General features: G+C 43.7%; 2 protein-coding genes and 1 long non-coding RNA gene across 7 annotated transcripts in view; 1 reads left to right on the top strand and 2 right to left on the bottom strand.

Moving 5' to 3' along the window:
* Positions 1–788: 788 nt before the first annotated feature.
* LOC115583076 (eukaryotic initiation factor 4A-III) lies at positions 789–9,585 on the bottom strand. The gene is made up of 12 exons (XM_030419504.1): positions 9,283–9,585; positions 6,858–6,930; positions 5,428–5,494; positions 5,266–5,328; positions 5,037–5,169; positions 4,503–4,583; positions 4,060–4,201; positions 2,279–2,417; positions 2,069–2,184; positions 1,874–1,981; positions 1,316–1,443; positions 789–968 (listed from the first exon to the last, which is right to left on the bottom strand). The coding sequence occupies exons 1-12, from the start codon at positions 9,434–9,436 to the stop codon at positions 952–954; spliced, it is 1,221 nt and encodes a 406-aa protein (XP_030275364.1). The 5' UTR covers positions 9,437–9,585; the 3' UTR covers positions 789–951.
* Position 9,586: 1 nt separating this feature from the next.
* On the top strand, positions 9,587–10,434 carry LOC115583173 (uncharacterized). Its single transcript, XR_003984312.1, has 3 exons — positions 9,587–9,825; positions 9,951–10,047; positions 10,141–10,434. It is a non-coding gene; the product is annotated as an uncharacterized LOC115583173 (long non-coding RNA).
* Positions 10,435–13,065: 2,631 nt separating this feature from the next.
* LOC115583016 (serum response factor-like) overlaps positions 13,066–23,744 on the bottom strand; it is a 102,437-nt gene continuing 91,758 nt past the window's right edge. The window contains exons 5-9 of one of the 5 annotated variants that reach the window (XM_030419379.1): positions 23,113–23,220; positions 19,412–19,582; positions 19,227–19,306; positions 14,705–14,954; positions 13,066–13,400 (exon numbers count right to left, since the gene is read on the bottom strand). In XM_030419379.1, the coding sequence (XP_030275239.1) occupies positions 14,868–14,954; positions 19,227–19,306; positions 19,412–19,582; positions 23,113–23,220 (446 nt within the window). In that variant the 3' untranslated portion in view covers positions 13,066–13,400; positions 14,705–14,867. Of the gene's footprint in view, positions 13,401–14,704; positions 14,955–19,226; positions 19,307–19,411; positions 19,583–20,483; positions 20,641–23,112; positions 23,221–23,744 lie in introns of those variants that run through there. The other 4 variants (XM_030419388.1, XM_030419397.1, XM_030419414.1 and 1 more) reach the window with 4 other exon arrangements.

The following is a 23,744-nucleotide window of genomic DNA, read 5'->3' as shown; positions in this document are numbered from 1 at the left end:
TTTTCTTTTCTGAAGCTGTTGTTATATAAGCTGCAGCGGCCGGAGGACACGGAGACGCCTCGTTTACTGGTGATGATGTCACCAGGACAACGTCCAGCCAGTTTCCAGTTCTGCAGGGACGTTACATCACATCCTGTCCCCTTTCTTCACCCTCTTCTTCTTCTGCTCCTCTCAGTCCAGCGTCTTCACGTGTCATCAGCAGAGAAGCTCGCAACTTTTTTACAAGTACAGAGTACACACTGTGGCTTAAAGTACATAAAGTACACACTGTGGCTTAAAGTACACAAAGTACACACTGTGGCTTAAAGTACACAAAGTACATAACTTTTCTGACTGTTAACAGTTAAATAAATTTAAAATAAAGAGGAAACACTGGGACAGATCTGTGTGTGTTTACACTGACATATTGAGTACTTTCACTCTTTCTAAAAACACTTACGGTCTTTGAATGCAGTACTTGTGCCTATAATAAAGTACTTTTACTCTTTAGTATACGTTTTTTTTACTGAAATAAAACATCTGAACTCTTTGTTTGGACAAAACTCTAAACAGCTGCAACCTGTGATGTAATGATACACTGCTGTGTGTGTGTGTGTGTCTGACATCATTCCCGCAGAGCTTGTAGTCACAAACACCCTTTTTTTTTTTTAAATCAACAGTTAATCTGTGACAATCAGATTGATGATCAATAACGACTGGTGTCATCACACTGAACTCATCAGGAACATTCACTTCCTGTTCACACAGATTCACACGGAGCGTTTGATAAATCAAACTGAACACTGACGTGAAACCAAAACAACTTTATTTACAAGAACAAATCTGAGTGAGTTTTTTCACCTCAACAGTCAACTTAAGAAACTAAAATTGTTTAAAAAAAAAAGAAACAAAGACAGGAAATATCAGGGAGTAAAAGGGGCGGGGCTCCGGTGTGACATCATCCTGGTGTCATCAGATCAGATCGGCCACTGCAAAGAGGAAACAGGAACATATCAGTGTGACAACAGCCAATCACAACCGCACTGCCTGGCTAACATCTGCTAGCTACTTACTATACGTTTGCTCACACGTGCTAATCTGTTAGCCTGTTAGCTCGTCAGATCCAGGTAATGAACTCAGCCCATTTTTTGGAATGCAGCAGTGAGCCGCTCTCTGCTCGACTGCTTTCTATGTGTCAGGGGTTTATTTGTTTTTTAAAACTCTAAACCAACAGTTTGTCTCATCTGCTGTGACATCAGAGGAGGAAGCAACACTAAGCCTCGCTCTGATTGGCTGTATCTGTAGTAGATATAAGCATGTGATTGTCGACTCGTACCGTTCATTGGCATCTCGTCGATCTGGGTGGAGTAGTACTGCTCAATGTCCCGCAGGATTCTGATGTCATCGTTCTTCACAAAGTTGATGGCCACGCCCTTACGACCATAACGACCAGACCGACCAATCCTGGAGGAGGTCAGAGGTCACGTCAGATCATTACCAGAGACAGCAGGAAGCACTACACCCATTTGTTTTATTAGATCAGTCCACAGTGAGACGCCCCCTGCTGGACGTAAACAGCACCTGCAGCACCAATTATTCTGACCCCGACCCCCAATCATGCCCGCCCCTCAAGTACTAATCAAAAGGCAATCTATCATTTTAATAATAATAATAATAATAATATAATAATACATTTTATTTAAAAGCGCTTTTCTAAATACTCAAAGACACTGTACAGAAAACAAACATCAAATCAGCAAAACAATAGAAAAGAGTACACTAAAAAACACTTTCGACTGAGCTAATTCTAACGTTATCTTAACTGACACATATGAACAAAGTAGAAGTAAACAACAGGCAGCCTGAGGACTAGTTTGTGTGGATGGATACGGACCTGTGGATGTAGAGCTCTCTGTTGTTGGGCAGGTCGTAGTTGATGATCAGCGAAACTTGAGGAACGTCTAAACCTCGAGCCCAAACATCCGTCGAGATCAACACACGACTGAAACCAACAAAACACACATGAACCAACACAACATTCAGCACTCAGGTCCTGGTTCAGTTCAGGTGCTAGTCTGGCTGGTCTTACCTGGCTCCTGATCTGAATTCCTTCATAATGGATTCTCTCTCTTTCTGAGGCATGTCTCCGTGCATCGACGACACCGTGAAGTTGGCCTCCCTCATCTTCTCTGTCAGCCAGTCCACCTGAAAACACACACACACACCCTCCTCAGTATAAAGCAGGCCTATCATAAAGTGTGTGTGTGTGTGTGTGTTTGTGTGTGTGCACGCATCTGACCTTCCTCTTGGTGTTGCAGAAGATGACGGCCTGTGTGATGGTCAGAGTGTCGTACAAATCACACAGAGTGTCAAACTTCCACTCCTCTCTCTCCACGGCAACGAAGAACTGCTTTATCCCCTCCAGAGTCAACTCATCACTGAGGGCGAGAGACAAGCACACAGAGAGAGGTTCAGTTTTTAAAGAACATTTAGATGCCCAAGATGTTTTTGTGTTCTTCCTGACTGTTGTCTGGACGTTGTGTGACTGTTCTCTGGACGCTGTGCGAGTGTTGTCCAGATGCTGTGCGAGTGTTGTCTGGATGTTGTGCGAGTGTTGTCTGGACGCTGTGCGAGTGTTGTCCAGATGCTGTGCGAGTGTTGTCTGGACGCTGTGCGAGTGTTGTCCGGATGCTGTGCGAGGGTTGTCTGGATGCTGTGCGAGGGTTGTCTGGATGTTGTGCGAGTGTTGTCCGGATGTTGTGCGAGGGTTGTCCGGATGTTGTGCGAGGGTTGTCCGGATGCTGTGCGAGGGTTGTCTGGATGTTGTGCGAGTGTTGTCTGGATGCTGTGCGAGGGTTGTCTGGATGCTGTGCGAGTGTTGTCTGGATGCTGTGCGAGGGTTGTCTAGATGCTGTGCGAGGGTTGTCTGGATGCTGTGCGAGTGTTGTCTGGATGCTGTGCGAGTGTTGTCTGGATGCTGTGCCAGTGTTGTCTAGATGCTGTGCGAGGGTTGTCTGGATGCTGTGCGAGTGTTGTCTGGATGCTGTGCCAGTGTTGTCTAGATGTTGTGCGAGTGTTGTCTGGATGCTGTGCGAGTGTTGTCTAGATGCTGTGCGAGTGTTGTCTAGATGCTGTGCGAGGGTTGTCTAGATGCTGTGCGAGGGTTGTCTGGATGCTGTGCGAGGGTTGTCTAGATGCTGTGCGAGGGTTGTCTAGATGCTGTGCGAGGGTTGTCTAGATGCTGTGCGAGGGTTGTCTAGATGCTGTGCGAGGGTTGTCTGGATGTTGTGCGAGGGTTGTCCGGATGTTGTTCGAGGGTTGTCTGGATGCTGTGCGAGTGTTGTCTGGATGCTGTGCGAGGGTTGTCTAGATGCTGTGCGAGGGTTGTCTGGATGCTGTGCGAGTGTTGTCTGGATGCTGTGCGAGTGTTGTCTGGATGCTGTGCCAGTGTTGTCTAGATGCTGTGCGAGGGTTGTCTGGATGCTGTGCGAGTGTTGTCTGGATGCTGTGCCAGTGTTGTCTAGATGTTGTGCGAGTGTTGTCTGGATGCTGTGCGAGTGTTGTCTAGATGCTGTGCGAGTGTTGTCTAGATGCTGTGCGAGGGTTGTCTAGATGCTGTGCGAGGGTTGTCTGGATGCTGTGCGAGGGTTGTCTAGATGCTGTGCGAGGGTTGTCTAGATGCTGTGCGAGGGTTGTCTAGATGCTGTGCGAGGGTTGTCTGGATGTTGTGCGAGGGTTGTCCGGATGTTGTTCGAGGGTTGTCTGGATGTTGTGCGAGGGTTGTCTGGATGTTGTGCGAGGGTTGTCTGGATGTTGTGCGAGGGTTGTCTGGACGATGTGCGAGGGTTGTCTGGACAATGTGCGAGGGTTGTCTGGATGTTGTGCGAGGGTTGTCTGGACGATGTGCGAGGGTTGTCTGGATGGTGTGCGAGGGTTGTCTGGATGTTGTGCGAGTGTTGTCAAGACGATGTGCGAGTGTTGTCTGGACGTTGTGCGAGGGTTGTCTGGATGTTGTGCGAGTGTTGTCTGGACGTTGTGCGAGTGTTGTCAAGACGATGTGCGAGTGTTGTCTGGACTGACCGTTTGACCAGGATGCGGATGGGGTCGGTCATGAACTTGTTGGTCATCTCCAGTATCTCGTGAGGCAGCGTGGCACTGATCAGAACCACCTGAGTGGCCGGAGGCAGGTAACGGTACACATCGTAGATCTGCTCCTTAAAACCTGAACACAGACACAACCATTAGCCAACAGACACAACAACAAACAGAATCCTGCATCAAACCAATCGCCTGGTTTAAGACCCCTTTGCACCAAACTCCATTCATATCTCAACATATTTTAGACATTCTGTGAACCAACAAACCTGTGCGACAGAGACAGGCTGTCATTTCGTTCAGTTTGTGTTCACAGTATTTTGTACACACAGTGGCTATGCCTCCACAGAGATGTTGGACAGTGACGTCACAGATTTATCAAGCATTGTCTGTCTGCAGGTGAAACACCTGCACATGCTCAGTCTCACCTTTGTTGAGCATCTCGTCAGCTTCGTCCAGAACCAACATCTTGATGGCCCGTGTCCTCAGACTCCTGCGACGAATCATATCTGCAGGAAAACAACAGACAAACCAGCATCAGCTTCCAATAAGTTGCCCGAGTCACAGGCTGAGCAATCAGCAGTCAGAGCAGAGACAGTCTATCGAGTGTCTTTGGGTAACTGGAATGTCGATTTCCATGAAACCGGCTTAGCAGTCAGCTCCATCCAATATTGGGTTTCATTATTTTAGAAACATCTGCTGCCAAAATGATTCAGAACAAATTTCTGACTAAAAACAACATAAAGAGTTCAGTGTGACGTTGAGAACAAGAGCAGAACAAAGTTCACTGAACCACAATTCATGTGTCTCATTGTAACTAATGAAAATAATCTGATGATCTGTGGCGCACTGACAACAATGGGCTGGTTAGTGATTTGTTGTGCTGTGTGTGTGTGTGTGTGTGTGTGTGTGTGTGAGTGAGTGTGAGTGACATCTCCTGCTGCTGTGGTGTGTAAACCCACCAAACACTCGTCCTGGCGTACCCGCCACCACATGCTGGCCGTAGTCCAGCTTCCTGATGTCCTCGCCCACGTTGGTGCCTCCGATGCAGGCGTGACACTGGACGTTCATGTAGTCTCCCAGAGCCAGCAGCACCTGCACACAAAGGGGACAGACAGCCAATCAGAGTACAGAACATCTCCTCACTGATCACAGATGTTTGGCTGAGCGTGATGGTGTGGGCGGGGCTACCTTCTGAATCTGTCCAGCCAGCTCTCTGGTTGGAGCGAGGATCAGGGCCTGCGTCTCCCTCACCTGCGGACAGGAAACATAATGATGTCATCACAGTCTGTTCACCAACTGATTGTTGACATGTTTATCATTTATCAACAATGTCCTGAATGTCCCTCTGACCTGGATGTCGAGACACTGCAGCACCGACACACAGAAGGTGGCCGTCTTTCCTGTTCCAGACTGAGACCTGAAGACACCAGAGACCAGCTGTTAGAGGACATCACAGGTCATATAGAGACAGACAGTCCTGAGACCAGCTGTTAGAGGACATCACAGGTCATATAGAGACAGACAGTCCTGAGACCAGCTGTTAGAGGACATCACAGGTCATATAGAGACAGACAGTCCTGAGACCAGCTGTTAGAGGACATCACAGGTCATATAGAGACAGACAGTCCTGAGACCAGCTGTTAGAGGACATCACAGGTCATATAGAGACAGACAGTCCTGAGACCAGCTGTTAGAGGACATCACAGGTCATATAGAGACAGACAGTCCTGAGACCAGCTGTTAGAGGACATCACAGGACATATAGAGACAGACAGTCCTGAGACCAGCTGTTAGAGGACATCACAGGACATATAGAGACAGACAGTCCTGAGACCAGCTGTTAGAGGACATCACAGGTCATATAGAGACAGACAGTCCTGAGACCAGCTGTTAGAGGACATCACAGGACATATAGAGACAGACAGTCCTGAGACCAGCTGTTAGAGGACATCACAGGTCATATAGAGACAGACAGTCCTGAGACCAGCTGTTAGAGGACATCACAGGACATATAGAGACAGACAGTCCTGAGACCAGCTGTTAGAGGACATCACAGGACATATAGAGACAGACAGTCCTGAGACCAGCTGTTAGAGGACATCACAGGTCATATAGAGACAGACAGTCCTGAGACCAGCTGTTAGAGGACATCACAGGTCATATAGAGACAGACAGTCCTGAGACCAGCTGTTAGAGGACATCACAGGACATATAGAGACAGACAGTCCTGAGACCAGCTGTTAGAGGACATCACAGGACATATAGAGACAGACAGTCCTGAGACCAGCTGTTAGAGGACATCACAGGTCATATAGAGACAGACAGTCCTGAGACCAGCTGTTAGAGGACATCACAGGACATATAGAGACAGACAGTCCTGAGACCAGCTGTTAGAGGACATCACAGGTCATATAGAGACAGACAGTCCTGAGACCAGCTGTTAGAGGACATCACAGGTCATATAGAGACAGACAGTCCTGAGACCAGCTGTTAGAGGACATCACAGGACATATAGAGACAGACAGTCCTGAGACCAGCTGTTAGAGGACATCACAGGTCATATAGAGACAGACAGTCCTGAGACCAGCTGTTAGAGGACATCACAGGTCATATAGAGACAGACAGTCCTGAGACCAGCTGTTAGAGGACATCACAGGTCATATAGAGACAGACAGTCCTGAGACCAGCTGTTAGAGGACATCACAGGTCATATAGAGACAGACAGTCCTGAGACCAGCTGTTAGAGGACATCACAGGTCATATAGAGACAGGGGTCTTACTGGGCGATGACGTCTCTGCCTTTGATGATCTGTTTGATGGCTCTCTGCTGGATGGCAGACGGCTTCTCAAAACCTGAAATGGAAAACATACATTTGTTACCAGCTGGACCGTCGGGGACACAGAGGTAGTGATGGTCAATCTCCCAGGGCGTGTTAAGACCAGGTGATAAAAGGCAGGAATACACTGGCCCAAGCGTTGGACATCTGAAACATTTAGGGAGACTCGGATGAGTTCGGGAACAAATCTGTTCGGTGTGTTCAGCTGTGTTGGAAGCTTTTGGAACCGTGTGGACGGTGTCTGGTCAGATTCAACTTGCAAAGTCTGAGTGTGTCAGCGATCTGAGGATTGGACGCCATCGGATACTCTGATTAGTGGTGTGCTAGCGAATCAGTGCGATGTGTGGGAGGGGTGGAAGTAATGATGGCAAACAAACAACTTAAATAGAGATGGCGCATAGTTACAAACTACACTTCCATCGTTGCATCGCATTTTTTTGATTTTTCTACATAGTTCCATAATGATCTTTCAAGTAATGCCAAATATTGTATTCCACAAACATCTTCTCAGGTCAAACGAATACTGAGCCAACACTGTGTGCACTTTGTTTTAGGGCTGTCACTTTTTCAAAAAATCAAGTTCGAACGAATTTGCAATGACACGCAATTTATTCGAATGTAGAGTAAGACAGCTGCTTTGTACAAAATACTTCCATACACTACTTCTCAGATGTTTTGGAGTCGTGATTGTCCGCTCGGGACGGCTTTGTTCGCTAGTGTCCTCCATTTTCGTAGCAAACAACATAATATTACTAGCGCCCTCTGTTGGATCACAAGGCGAACTACTTCAAACTGTCTGTTGGGCTTATTTGTTGCGTACATTTTGAATTTACATTCGAATAAGAACTTTTCCCCCCACTTTCGAACGAATATTAAAATTTCGAATAAAAAGTGACGGCCCTACTTTGTTTTGCTCTGGCAATCTACAGGCTGCACTCCGTTCCGTCATTCCCTTTGTTCATGGATTACTGGCACGAGACTAGTGCCTTCACATGTTGGTGCTGAGGTGGACTCAGTCGCTACAAAACATAACAAGCCCTTTTTACGCAGCGATGCAGCATGATCTCCGCAGCAGTGGTTCGAGAAATCCCCGCAGTTGGTGATTCGGACAGAGTGAAGCAGCTCCGCCTTAAAGACAAACCGCTGTGTAATTCACACAGAAAGCCGGTGTTGCAGCTCCTAAAGAGGCGTGACGGTACGCGTCATGATGATAACGTCGGTGTGTTTTCAAGGTGTTTCCTAGTTGTCCTCCTGTCAATCTAAACCTGTGGACAGTTTATAATCATATGGATGGTCTTATAATGTGTAGTGATTGAGATCCTGACCCACCAAACAACCTGGAAAGTGACGGAGTTACACTTTTAAAACTGGACGCTGCCTGACTCACTCGTGAGGAAGGAGGCTGTTTTCTGGGGAAAAGTTCACTGAAGACGGAGGGCTGACAGTTGCGGTGATTTATTTTCATCACAAACACTTGGTGAGTTTAAGTTTTTTGCCGGTGACAGACGCTGTTTTGGGGGCAGAAATGTGATGAAGAGTCAGTAGGACAGACAGGAGGACAGGCAGGAGGACAGACAGGAGGACAGACAGGAGGACAGGCAGGAGGACAGACACTTCTCCACACACAGATGTGATATTTTTTTCCTCTTATAAGTTGCAGACAGCTACTACGAGTGAGTCTGGCGGGCGTTTCAACAACACTTCACGTCCCGATATGTCAAACATAAAGAAAATAAATAATCTGACAGATAATAAACGAAATACTTTACTGAGGATCGAATAACATCACCGAACTCCATTGAAATGTTGGTCAATTTAACGTATTTGGTCAACTTTCCTAAGCAGACCAGTATCAGAACGTCATGAATCACACTGTACAGGGAAGTCACCACCTCGGCTACCTCGTGAACAGCCATTCACTACCGGTAATAATAAACAATCCGGTGGAGCTGCTCGCCGCTAGCTACAAGACAACTAACGTTACAGACACACGGCTGAACCGGCAGAGTTCAGCCCAACACACTCTGGTCTGTCTCTACTCGTCTAGTAGACCAGCAGACAGACTCCAGCCGTGATTCACTCCACACACAACAACACAGTCACAAACAATTCGGCGGTAAACTGCGCAGCAACCGGAGCTGGAACTGCTAACGTGGATGCTAAAATGCTAACATGTCGTTAAACATTCAAATAACAAAACACAGCTTTTAAAGTAATGATCCGCATTTACAATTACATTAACATTTGACAATTATCAAATCACTCTTTGATTTAACCTGACTACTCAACAAAATCGCGGTGACTAATACAACGTTAGCTTTAGCATCCTGAGCTAGCTCTCCCGAGGCCGCGCAGATCCCCGGCCTACCGTAAGCGTAGATGCCGCGGAGCAAGTCCTCCCGGAGTCCCATAGTGTCGAAGGTGGGGGTGACATCCACCTCCTCGCTGGTCTCAAACTCCACCTTGGTCATGTCCTCCTCTCTCAGGAGCCTCTTCCTGCTCGTCACCCCGGCAGCAGCCATGTTTCTCTGAGGGTTTAATTGAACTAAAACTCACCGAGAATCCGTTAAAACTCCAGCTAACTGCTAAGTGCTAACACGGGGAAAGAGAGACCACCGCACGTGTCGCGCAAATGACGTCGTCCCGATGCGCCGGGCATATGACGTAACATCCGTGAATAGACGTCACATCCGTGAAGAACACGGACTCTTCGAAGTGTTTATGTATTTATGAATATATAACTAATAAACGTTCTAAAGCTGTAGAAAGTCAGACGCGTGATGGTTAATTTAGTTAAGAGAAATAAAAATATTAATTTAATAAAATCTGAGTTGTTGATTCACAAGAGCTAAACAACCTGAAGAAGAACAGACTTCACGGGGGCGAAACATTCCGCCGCGGCTGGATGGAAGTAAGGAAATCATAAATCATAAATAGCCCATCTGTCAGTCCTGATGTCACTTTCTGTAAATCTGTGCATTCCTTTGTTAATGTGATCTTGTGTTGAGCTTTTCTCTTGCTTCTCTCTGTGTTCAGAACAGTTCTGGAAACAACGGGCCTGCAGGGGAAGCTCGAGTCCAGCAGGCCAGAAACAAGTGGGACCATTTAAAGAACAAGTACAAAGTAGCTGCAGGTTTGAATGATGATGTGGAAACTAAATTATATTTGTTTTACTCATGCAAGTTAATAAATACTTTGCTGACGTGATTGACTTCCACTGCCTCAGGATTGCAGATATCCAGGGACAGCAGAGGGTCAGCGGGAGGCCCGGCGCTGCTGCTGGGTCCTGGTTTGTCCTCAAGGATCTCATGGATGAGGTGTTAGGACAGAGGCCTTCCACTGCCCCCCCGTCCAGCTGCCTCCATCCCTGAGGACACACCAGGGCCAAGTGACCAGGAGGAGGATGAAGACGATGAGGAGGAGGAGAGGCAGCCAGGGCCGAGGAGGAAGAGGAGGAGGATGAAGACGATGAGGAGGAGGAGAGCCAGCCAGGGCCGAGGAGGAAGAGGAGGAGGATGAAGACGATGAGGAGGAGGAGAGGCAGCCAGGGCCGAGGAGGAAGAGGAGGAGGAGAGGCAGCCAGGGCCGAGGAGGAAGAGGAGGAGGAGGATGAAGGAGGATATGAGGCTGCAGAGAAGATGGAGAGGCTCTTCTCTGCTCCAGAGGACAACCTTACATTATATCTGTTGTTATTTAGTTAATGTATGAGTTCTTTTAAAATTATTTGTTCATTTTATATAATTCATGAAATAAAATATTGTTCTATTGTTGCACGTTGTCTATTCCATTCAGTATTTACAGCTTAAGTACAATTTATAAAAGCAAACAGCATCAAGTGCTACTTTTCAGGGACCACACGGGATTGAATGTTTTATTTTATTGTGAAGGTCTTAACATTTACAACTACTTACAAAATGACAGCATAAATAACTATATACAGATTATTATTCACTATTAACAAAAACAATTATTATTAAAAACAATAATAAAACAGTTAGAGATGATGTACAGTAACAGGCTGATGTGCTGCTGGGCTGGATGGTGTCAGTGGGACATCATCTGGGTCGGTACTCAGGGTGTTTGGGGGTCCAGTCTCCTCTGTCCACCACATCGTCCATCAACTGGGTCTGCAGTTCTGACTCGACCGACAGCTGTAATGTCATTAAGAATGTTTTAAGAAAGAGGCAATAATTATAATTTCATAATATGATTATAATAATGATAATACATCATTACATCAAACAAAACTATCTACCAAACACTTTAAATAGGAATAATGCCTTTAAAGAGATAGTTGGTGTTTTTTGAAGTGGGGTCATATAAAGTACATATCTATAGTCGATCTGTTTCCTACCGTAATCAGCGATCAGCGCAGCCTCAGTTTGGAGCAGCAGAGAGCCGCTCCAGCCCAGACGCTCAGCTTTGTACTGCAGTGAACGGGTCCAGAGAAAAAGAGAAATTAACCACCTAAAACAAGGCTCACCTAAAACAATCTATATAAGTTCAAGTGTACGTTGTATAGAGAAAATTCACACTGCTTCACATCGCTGTCAGACCGCGCTTTCTTTGGGCACTACATTTTCTCAACCGCAGAACCTCCGTATCCCTACGCATCAGCGCAACTGGGCCTCGCCGCTCGCAGATCACCTGTTTGGGTCAGAGTTTCAGCGGTAGGTGAAGTCTGAACAGATGAGTCTCTTGCTGCAGACAGAGAGCGACTCTGCTGTCCTGACATTGGTCAGACATTCCTCCACTGAGGCTCCAGAACAGAGAAGAGTCGTGACTTCTCTGAGCAGCTTTGTTTGCTCTCAGTGATGGCGGTACCAGCCGGCCCGCTGATGTAGAACAGTGCAGTGCTCTCTCTGGGCCGTGTGGTCTGACCAGGGTTTGGAGGTAGATGGTGCAGTTCTGTTGACGGCCGTGAAGACCAGAACCATCGTCTGGAATCAGATGTGGGCCACAACAGGAAGCCAGTGGAGGTCATGGAGGAGGCGGGTCACATGGGAGAATTTGGATAGATTGTAAACACGGGTGGCTTCAGCGCTCTGGACAGTTTTTTTTGGTTTTTCTCAAATATTTTTGGAGCATTTTTATGGCTTTATTGATAGGACAGCTGAAGATATGACAGGAAACAGGGAGAGAGAGAGGGAGTGACACGCAGCAAAGGGACCCGGACCGGGAGTGGAACCCGGGTCCGCTGCAGAGCCTCAGCACATGGGACGCTGCTCTACCGACTGAGCTAAACGGCGCCCCAAGCGCTCTGGACAGTTTAGTCAGGGTTAGGGTTCCAGACGGGAGAAGACCAGCGCTTGGACCAGGAGTTGCGCTGCATCTTTTTTGAGGAAAGACCGGATCCTGCAGATGTTGTAGAGGGCAAATCTGCAGGATCAGGCCACAGCAGTGATGTTGGATGGACAGTCCATCATCGAGGATTATGACCAGGCTCCTCGCCGTCGATGAAGGTGATGCATGACGTCCTGGACAGTGACTGACAGGTCCATGTGAGGGCAGTCTGTCCCGGGATGAAGAGGAGTTCAGGTTTACTCAGGTTGATGTTGCTGCTGTCTGACTGTTATCATCTGATAAATGATCATTATTGATCGGATGACAATTACGTCCCATTAATCGTGTCCTAAAAGATGAAACTCTTTGTTTTACTACAGTAATACTGCAGTATACCGAACGTTGTCTGTTTTCACCGTGACGTGTCTTCATGGACATGAACTGTGCTGACGGAGCACGAGGCTGTTTGACTCAACGTTTCTGTTTTTTAAATGACATCATCACTACACCTGAGCATCAGTCTGATGACATCATCGTCTCTGTTTGAGATTTTCATAACTTAAAGTAAAAATTAAATCATTTTATTTGTTCCTGAATGTTTGACACCAGACAAACTCACAACATTTCAACCTCGCTCTGGAGCCTTCAGATGTTTCTAACCCGTGTTGTTGTTGTTGCTGCTGTTTACGTGATGATGAAACACAAAGAGAGGGAAAGTTGACATCATCACAACGGTCTTTGGACCAATCCCAGCGTCCCCTGGGCTGTCAGCTGTGAGGGGCTGATGAGCTCTGACAGCACCTTGACGTTTCACTTCACTTTTTATTTACAGTTTAAGATGTGTAATAATCAACGCAGGGAGCAGGAACATGTTGAGCCAGAGTTAAAAAGCTTCATACTGTTTTATTCTTGAATAAACGGAGTGATTTCAGTCCATCATCAGTTCTGTAGAAAACGTCACGCTTGGATGTGACTTAGAAAATGAACGCTTGTCAATAAAAAACATTGCATAAAGAGTCATGAGAGCATCCGGATCATCTCTGTAACCCACGGTAACCCTATTACAATGCTATGAACTGTGGGTATTCCCTCAGGCAGCGGTGCAGCCTGACACAAGGTGTCCATTAAAAGGCTGAAATGTCCTCCAGAGAACGATGGGACAGTGGGACACAACTGAACCCCCAGAACTTCAAGCCTCAGAGCCTGAGGGCGAGAGAGAGGGCGAGAGAGAGAGTGTGTGTGTGAGTGTGTGAGATGTACAGCTGTAACCAGAACTATACATACACTGTATAAAAGACACATAAGCTTTTTTCTCTCACTGTCTGACATTCATTCATTCATTCAGTCAGTTAGGATTCCCAAAATTATTCATATCTGCTAAATGCCAGAATAATGAGGGAGAGAATTTTTAAGACAATGTTTTATTACTTTCTTCAAAGTCTGGCCTGCTGGTCCTGACAGAACTGGTGTAACTGAGTCAGGTTTGTAGGCTGCCTCACTGCTCAAACCTTCTCAGCTCTGCCCACATTTTGTATTAGACTGAGATCCAAAAAATTGACTTTGTTGTCCTTAAGCCACTTTGTAACTAATTTGGCGGTATGCTTCGCGTCATTGTCCATTTGGAAGACCCATTTGCACCCAAGCTTTAACTTCCTGGCTAAAGTCTTGAGATGTTGCTTCAATATTTCTAGATAATGTTCTTTCCTCATGATGCCATCTATTTTGTGAAGTGCACCAGTCCCTCCTGCAGCAGAACTCCGCCACAACATGATGCTGCCACCCTCGTACTTCACAGTTGGGACTGTGTTCTCAGGCTTGCAAGCTTCCTCCTTTTTCCTCCAAATGTAACGATGGCCATTATGACCAAAAAGTTACATTTTAGTTTAATCAGACCACAGGACATGTCTCCAAAAATGAAGGTCTTTGTCCGTGTGCATTTGCAAACTGTAATCTCTTTTTCTCATGTTGCTTTTGGAGTAATGGCTTCTTTGCTGAGTGGCCTTTCAGCCCATGTGGGTACATGGGTGTGTGCTTTGGTTCTGGGTTAATATGCACACTTCATATCACGTTCATCTCTGGGACACAAAACCCTTCTCCTTCCTGAGCGATATGATGTCTGGACATGCCCAAGGTGTTTATACTGGTGTGTGATTGTTTGAACAGATGAACATGGCACCTTCAGGCATCTGGAAATTGTACCCCAGAATGAACCACAATTCTCTTCCTGACATCTTGGCTGATTTCTTTTGATTTTCTCATGATGTCACACAAGGAAGCAGTGTTAGAGGTGTGCCTTAAAATACATCCACAGGTGAGCCTGTAATTAACTCAGAAGCTTCCAAAGCTATCACATCATCATCTGGGCTTTCCCAAACTGTTTAAGGGCATAGTAATCTTAGTAAAAAAAAACCTTATTTTGAAGAAAGTAATAAAACAGTCTTAAAAATTCTCTCCCTCGTTTTTCTGACATTGAGCAGATATGAATAATTTTGGGAATCCTAACTGACCGAAAACAGGAAACGTTTAGTCTGATTGAATGTCAGACAGTGATGAAAAAAAGCTTATGTGTCTTTTATACGGTGTATGTAAACTTCTGGTTTCAGCTGTACATGTTGGGATTGGGCCTTTGATATTGTCCAGAGAAGATCCAGCTGTGTGTGTGTGGGACAGTCAGTCGTCTTTTGATTGGTGGACGTCCAGACTGACGACCTGTAGCTCCGTCAGGTTGCTGCTGCTGCTCTGCTGACTGATGACCATCTGAACGACAGACACAACAACATCAAGTCAACTGACCACCACTGACAGGACTGTTAGTGCTATTATCAGCAATATTATCAGCAGCATTGTCAGTATTATCAGCATTATTATCAGCAGTATTATCAGCATTATTATCAGCATTATTATCAGTAGAATTATCAGCAGCATTATCAGCAGTATTATCAGCAGCATTATCAGCATTATTATCAGTAGAATTATCAGCAGCATTATCAGTAGAATTATCAGTAGAATTATCAGCAGCATTATCAGCATTATTATCAGCATTATTATCAGTAGAATTATCAGCAGCATTATCAGCATTATTATCAGCAGCATTATCAGCAGCATTATCAGCAGTATTATCAGCAGTATTATCAGCAGTATTATCAGCAGCATTATCAGCATTATTATCAGTAGAATTATCAGGAGTATTATCAGCATTATTATCAGCAGGATTATCAGCAGCATTATCAGCAGTATTATCAGCAGTATTATCAGTAGAATTATCAGCAGCATTATCAGCAGCATTATAATCAGCAGTATTATCAGCAGAATTATCAGCAGCATTATCAGCAGTATTATCAGCATTATTATCAATAGAATTATCAGCAGCATTATCAGCAGCATTATCAGTAGAATTATCAGCATTATTATCAGTAGAATTATCAGCAGCATTATCAGCAGTATTATCAGCATTATTATCAGCAGTATTATCAGCAGCATTATCAGCAGCATTATCAGCAGTATTATCAGCATTATTATCAGTAGAATTATCAGCATTATTATCAGTAGAATTATCAGCATTATTATCAGCAGTATTATCAGCAGTATTATCAGCATTATTATCAGTAGAATTATCAGCATTATTATCAGTAGAATTATCAGCATTATTATCAGCAGTATTATCAGCAGTATTATCAGCATTATTATCAGGAGTATTATCAGCAGTATTATCAGCAGTATTATCAGCAGTATTATCAGCATTATTATCAGGAGTATTATCAGCAGTATTATCAGCATTATTATCAGTAGAATTATCAGCATTATTATCAGTAGAATTATCAGCATTATTATCAGCAGTATTATCAGCAGTATTATCAGCATTATTATCAGGAGTATTATCAGCAGCATTATCAGCAGAATTATCGGCAGCATTATCAGCAGCATTATCAGCAGTATTATCAGCAGTATTATCAGTAGAATTATCAGCAGCATTATCAGCATTATTATCAGCAGTATTATCAGCAGCATTATCAGCAGCATTATCAGCATTATTATCAGCAGTATTATCAGCATTATTATCAGTAGAATTATCAGCAGCATTATCAGCAGCATTATCAGTAGAATTATCAGCAGCATTATCAGCATTATTATCAGCAGTATTATCAGCAGTATTATCAGTAGAATTATCAGCAGCATTATCAGCAGCATTATCAGTAGAATTATCAGCAGCATTATCAGCATTATTATCAGCATTATTATCAGCAGTATTATCAGCAGTATTATCAGTAGAATTATCAGCAGCATTATCAGCAGCATTATCAGTAGAATTATCAGCAGCATTATCAGCATTATTATCAGCAGTATTATCAGCAGAATTATCAGCAGCATTATCAGTAGTATTATCAGTAGTATTATCAGCAGTATTATCAGCATTATTATCAGTAGAATTATCAGCAGCATTATCAGCAGCATTATCAGCAGAATTATCAGTAGAATTATCAGTAGAATTATCAGCAGCATTATCAGCATTATTATCAGCATTATTATCAGCATTATTATCAGCAGCATTATCAGTAGAATTATCAGCAGCATTATCAGCATTATTATCAGCATTATTATCAGCAGTATTATCAGTAGAATTATCAGCAGCATTATCAGCAGCATTATCAGTAGAATTATCAGCAGCATTATCAGCATTATTATCAGCATTATTATCAGCAGCCTTATCAGCAGCATTATCGGCAGAATTATCGGCAGCATTATCAGCATTATTATCAGCATTATTATCAGCATTATTATCAGCAGCATTATCAGCAGAATTATCAGCAGAATTATCAGCAGAATTATCAGCAGCATTATCAGCAGAATTATCGGCAGCATTATCGGCAGCATTATCGGCAGCATTATCGGTAGAATTATCGGTAGAATTATCGGCAGGATTATCAGCAGCATTATCAGGAGCATTATCAGCAGTATTATCAGGAGCATTATCGGCAGGATTATCAGGAGCATTATCAGGAGCATTATCAGCAGCATTATCAGGAGCATTATCAGGAGCATTATCAGCAGCATTATCAGCAGCATTATCAGGAGCAGGATTATCGGCAGGATTATCGGCAGGATTATCGGCAGCATTATCAGCAGCATTATCAGGAGCATTATCAGGAGCATTATCAGCAGCAGCATTATCGGCAGGATTATCGGCAGTATTATCGGCAGTATTATCGGCAGTATTATCGGCAGCAGTATTATCGGCAGCATTATCGGCAGCATTATCGGCAGCAGTATTATCGGCAGTATTATCGGCAGGATTATCGGCAGTATTATCGGCAGTATTATCGGCAGTATTATCGGCAGCAGTATTATCGGCAGCATTATCGGCAGCATTATCGGCAGCAGTATTATCGGCAGTATTATCGGTAGCATTATCGGCAGGATTATCAGCAGCATTATCAGTAGTATTATCAGCAGAATTATCAGCAGCATTATCAGTAGTATTATCAGCAGTATTATCAGTAGAATTATCAGCAGCATTATCAGCAGCATTATCAGTAGAATTATCAGCAGCATTATCAGCATTATTATCAGCAGTATTATCAGCAGTATTATCAGTAGAATTATCAGCAGCATTATCAGCAGCATTATCAGTAGAATTATCAGCAGCATTATCAGCAGAATTATCAGCAGCATTATCAGTAGTATTATCAGCAGTATTATCAGCAGCATTATCAGTAGTATTATCAGCAGTATTATCAGCATTATTATCAGTAGTATTATCAGCAGCATTATCAGTAGTATTATCAGTAGAATTATCAGCAGCATTATCAGCAGAATTATCAGCAGCATTATCAGTAGTATTATCAGCAGCATTATCAGTAGTATTATCAGCAGTATTATCAGCATTATTATCAGTAGTATTATCAGCAGCATTATCAGTAGTATTATCAGCAGTATTATCAGCATTATTATCAGTAGAATTATCAGCAGCATTATCAGCAGAATTATCAGTAGAATTATCAGCAGCATTATCAGCATTATTATCAGCAGTATTATCAGCAGCATTATCAGTAGAATTATCAGCAGCATTATCAGCATTATTATCAGCATTATTATCAGCAGTATTATCAGTAGAATTATCAGCAGCATTATCAGCAGCATTATCAGTAGAATTATCAGCAGCATTATCAGCATTATTATCAGCATTATTATCAGCAGCATTATCGGCAGCATTATCGGCAGAATTATCGGCAGCATTATCGGCATTATTATCAGCATTATTATCAGCAGCATTATCAGCAGCATTATCAGCAGAATTATCAGCAGAATTATCGGCAGCATTATCGGCAGCATTATCGGTAGCATTATCGGTAGAATTATCGGTAGAATTATCGGCAGGATTATCAGCAGCATTATCAGGAGCATTATCAGGAGCATTATCAGGAGCATTATCAGCAGCATTATCAGGAGCAGTATTATCGGCAGGATTATCGGCAGGATTATCGGCAGCATTATCAGCAGCATTATCAGGAGCATTATCAGGAGCATTATCAGCAGCAGTATTATCGGCAGGATTATCGGCAGTATTATCGGCAGTATTATCGGCAGCAGTATTATCGGCAGCATTATCGGCAGCATTATCGGCAGCATTATTATCGGCAGTATTATCGGCAGCATTATCGGCAGGATTATCGGCAGCATTATCAGCAGTATTATCAGGAGCATTATCAGCAGCATTATCAGCAGCATTATCAGGAGCATTATCAGGAGCATTATCAGCAGCATTATCAGCAGCATTATCAGGAGCATTATCGGCAGCATTATCAGCAGTATTATCAGGAGCATTATCAGCAGCATTATCAGCAGCATTATCAGCAGCATTATCAGGAGCATTATCAGCATTATTATCAGCAGTATTATCAGCAGCATTATCAGCAGCATTATCAGCAGCATTATCAGGAGCATTATCAGCAGCATTATCAGCAGCAGTATTATCGGCAGGATTATCGGCAGCATTATCAGCAGTATTATCAGCAGTATTAGTACAGTTACCGGGTGGAGCTGGACTGCAGAAACCGGGATCTGTGCAGTGACTGGAGGAAGAGACGTGAGGAAGACCTGCGGGAGAGAACCTGGAAGACATGAGACAGAACTGTTACACAGCAACAACAACAACAACACTGTGATGGTTGGCTGCACCAGCAGCTGGTTACTGTACCAATAGAAAGAAGGTGTACCTGGTTCATGTGACTGGGCGTGGCCTGTCGGGGGGAAGGTGTTCAGGACAGTGAGGTTGCCGTCGCCGAGCGAGGGCGTCGGAGTGGCATACATCACCGTGTGACCTCCAGGATACATCATGTGACCAGCCACTGAGGAGGAGGAGGAGCTGATGGAGGCAGGAAGACTGGCTGCAGAGAGACATCAAAGTGATCCTGTCAGAACACACTCAGGGATCGTACAGCACTCTGGCTTTGACATTTTACATGAAAATATTATGTAAAAAACAGTAATTTTATTATTATTATAATTTTTATCATCATCTCTGTACGAGGCCGACAGTGATTCTTACATTCTGACAGTAAAACTGTGCAGCCGACACAGAACTGTATCTGTTCTATTAAGCTGTAATTAAATGAACGATCCTGAGTTAATATCATTGTGTTTTGTAAATTAGGTTAAATTAGGCTATTTTTTATTTTATACATTTTCACAAACTCAGGGAGGACTTGAGTATATAGTTCTGTATTGCTACTCTATTTCTATGTATTGTAGGCCAATGCTTTTATTTAATAATTGCATCAGTAGCCCACATCATCTGAAAATATAAATCAATGCTCCTTAAGGCCTTCTAATAATCTTGACAGGGCAAGTTAGACTCTCTAGGCTGCATAAAACACTAATTTGGTTTGCAGCTCCAGACAGGTTGTTTCGGGTGAGGGACGGGGCCGAGCCCTGGCCTAAGTGCTCGGATCCTAGAGGTGAGCCTAAAGGATGAAGTGGCCGATGATAAGCACTCAAATTGACTGAAAACTGTTAAAATGTTGCTGATTGGTCTGAAACAAACAAACAAACAAACAAACAAACAGGGAGAAGAAGAAGATCTTTGCTTCATCATCACAACACTGCAGCCTCTGTGAGATCACACTTACTGCTCACTGATATTATTGATTTGATGTATTTATTCATGCTGCTCTAATTTGACCTGAATGTCTTCATACATTGTGTTTTACTTGACATACGTGACATTCAGCTCAACCATAAAGTCACGTGTTGATGTTTGAAGTGCTTGACAAACAGAAATAAATCAACCTTAGATACGATCACATCAAACTGTCATGGCCTCGTCCTCATCCTGAACGCAGCACACAGACCACAGCTGAGCGCGACCAGCAGGTGGCAGCACTGTGCTCATCATTCATCACACTGTCTTCACTCTCATGGATGTCCGCACTTCTAACAGATGTGTCTGATAAGAAATAGTACAGGTGAGATGGAGGCTGGACCCTTCGACACGTGCAGGTGAGCATGGAGAATAAAGCCTCACTGAGGCTCCTTCACAATAAAAGCATGTCACCACCCTCACTAGTTTTGTCACGATACCAAAATTATGACTTTGGTATGATACCTGCCTAAAATATCTGGATACCGATACTGAATCGATACCACAGCGGAAAACTAGAACATCATCAAATGTAATGGAATAAAATATCAGATGACAGAATGTGGAACTTAAAATGATTTATTTATTTTTATAAATTAAAACACTTCAAAAGTCAAAATAAAAATATATATTTATTGTAAAAGCTGCTGAGCTTTATAGCTGCTGTATCCAAGAAGACAAGTGTCGTCTTGTTTTGTTCATTTGTCTTGTTTGCTTTCAGAGATTATTAAATAACCTGATTTTCCATAAAAAGCTCAGTGCCAGTAGTAGAAACAAATTAACAGCACATTAACTACAATTTTAATCAGCATAAAAATAATGAACATAAATGACATTAACTGTCAGTCTGGCAATTCATATAATAAGACAACACTTTATTCGTCCCACAAAGGGGAAATTTCAAATCCTGGATTATTATTATTATCCTGCAAACTACATGAGTGCACTAAAGTACAACACAATGACCCAGACCTGGTGGAGGTCTGTGCTCTAATCACACCATTTTATAATAATATAAATTACAATATATATCATACATTATGTACATGTTATGATTATATTACTAGTACTGATTGATAGATCATTTATAAGTGGTGTTGTTGATCAGCATACTTGTGAACTCCAGCACATGTTCTGGTAAAGTTGATGTTACCAGTGTGAACGTTGTGTTTGCATACAGAGATGTGGAACCACATCGGACTGTTAAACAGTTAGCTTCACCCCTGACTGCCTCCTGCAGCTCTGATGGTGGAAACAGTTCACCTGACTTCCATCCAGGAGATATTTAACGTTATCTATCGCTAACCTGCAGCTCTTTGAACTCTTTGAACGAGTCCGCATGTCTGTCAGCTGAAAGTGGCATGAGTGCTCCTGCCGACCGTCCTAGGCTTGTTGAAGAAGCAGACGCACGGAGCCGACAATAAGGGCAAGCCCAAGGACTCCACAAAGCCCGTCTGTAAACGATGCTTTAAATCCCTAATGACCAAGAGAGCCAACACGTCTGTCTCACTCTGTGACTGTCTGTCACTGTGAAACCACGCCCACTCTGTCTGCAGGCAGTGAGGAAGCAGAGAGAAGCTGCTAGGGCTGCACGATTCTGGAAAAAATGTGAATCACGATTTTTTTGCTTAGAATTGAGATCACGATTCTCTGGCATGATTTTTTTCACAAAATGTTTATTGCACTGATGAACTTGAACAAAACAAAAAAAACCATTGTAGTATGGTATTGTAAAGCAATGTTTTTTTTGTTTTGTTGAAGTTCTACCATTGATGAGAAATGATTTTTACAAAAGTAAAAAAAAAATTAGTCTCCAAGATGAGAGGGCATCCTTTAATCCCTCATGTTGTACAGTGTTTATTGGGGCTGTATCTTTGGCTAGGTGATATGTGATAGCTGCTGTGATCGGCTTTCTAAAACAGAGGCGTAATATTCCTCCTTTTCCAAAAGCCGCCTCAGAGGTAGAGGTAAACATGTGACGTGACGTGAAGCCCGAAGTTTGGCTGTGAACAGTTGACAATGAATTTGTCTTCAAAATAAGAGCTTTACATTGCACCCCATTGGAGTTTAGAACTGGGTTCTTAGTGGGGGGCTTTTAATTTGAAAGTAGCGTTCGTTCCTAGCTTGTCGCTACAACAACAAGCTAGAGATCCAGGAGACGCTAGCATCTCCCGGATCTCAGCGGCTGTCCAGTTGCCCATCTAGCAGGCGAGGCGGAAATAAGTGTACCGTCCGAGGCAGCAAATCGGCGGACCAAAACAGACCCTCAATTTGCCGCCCTCTGTCTAAAACCGCGGACCTGGCCGCCAAAAGGACGGTTGCTACCCCGTCTAAAAACAGCTTCTCACTCACTCCTTCCAAACACTCAACTGAAGGCAGGCTTCCTCCACTGAATCAAATGCTGCGTTTAGGGGCGCTTCAAATAATCCGGGGGGAAAATAGGAGCATTTGTTTGTGATCCAACTCGAAATATAAAATGCTTCAGAATCGCTGTGTCTGGAAATGAGATCACGTGTATGTGTGAATCGAGATCGCGATTTTTTAATGATTTTTCGTGCAGCCCTAGAAGCTGCACACAGACACACTGCCCCGCTGTCGCACAAAGTTCATAAAGTACCGATACTAATAAAATGTGAAATGTATTGTTTTTAACGGCTGGGTACCGCGTTACCTTTCTAGTATCGGTTTACTGTGCAACACTAACCCTCACATTAACCCTCACGTGATGAGCATCAATGCCAGCTGACAGCTGTTGAGGAGGCGGAGCTATGTTTTTACCTGCAGAGGAGGCTGGGTTGTGTACGTCTGAGCAGCTCTGACTGGTGGAAGTCTGATGACTGCTGGTCTGCACCTGGAAGGTCTGCAGCTGCTGAGGGACTCCGCCTCCTGATGACATCATCAAGTATCATCAATGTTCATGTGCAAACAGCATTTTTCTTACAAACAGTGTCGACGAATCAGATTGTGACATTTGTTCTGATGGATGAAGGAGGAATCTGACTTCACTCAGGTGTGTCCACACGTAAAACAGGTGGAGCTGGTGGCCACAGAGAGATTCACCTGTCGGCCATCATGTGATCAACACCTCCTTCAACCTCACACTGTTACCTGCCGTCTGCTCACCTGCAGCTCACCTGAAGCTTAATTAATAATTTATTATTTAATATGATTAATTGACTGAAGCGTTTCTGTGGAATTATAATAATCTTTTAAACAACAAAGGAATCTAAATGTTTGTTCGTCCCACTTTGATAAACTGTAAACATCCGTCTGTTGCTAGGTTACAGCTGTTCAACACAAATAATCAATATTTTCTCTATAATAACTCTGCGATCAGAAATGTCCAGTTGTCCCAGCGTCTCTGATGCCAGTTGAAACGGGGCTGATACCAGACAGTTCTAATCAGAGTA

The sequence above is a fragment of the Sparus aurata genome, chromosome 1 (genome assembly GCF_900880675.1).
Source record: "Sparus aurata chromosome 1, fSpaAur1.1, whole genome shotgun sequence".
Lineage (NCBI taxonomy): Eukaryota > Metazoa > Chordata > Actinopteri > Spariformes > Sparidae > Sparus > Sparus aurata.
The sequence above is the reverse complement of the archived record's forward strand: the minus strand, read 5'-3'. Positions and strand labels throughout refer to the sequence as shown.

Excerpts from the sequence above, each read along its gene's own strand:
- LOC115583076 (XM_030419504.1), bottom strand. The coding sequence starts at position 9,436 with ATGGCTGCTGCCGGGGTGACGAGCAGGAAGAGGCTCCTGAGAGAGGAG. Across the intron at positions 5,170-5,265 it reads TGGCTGGACAGATTCAGAAG|GTGCTGCTGGCTCTGGGAGA; the intron begins GTAGCCCCGCCC and ends CTTTGTGTGCAG. Across the intron at positions 2,185-2,278 it reads TCTGCAACACCAAGAGGAAG|GTGGACTGGCTGACAGAGAA; the intron begins GTCAGATGCGTG and ends GTGTGTTTTCAG.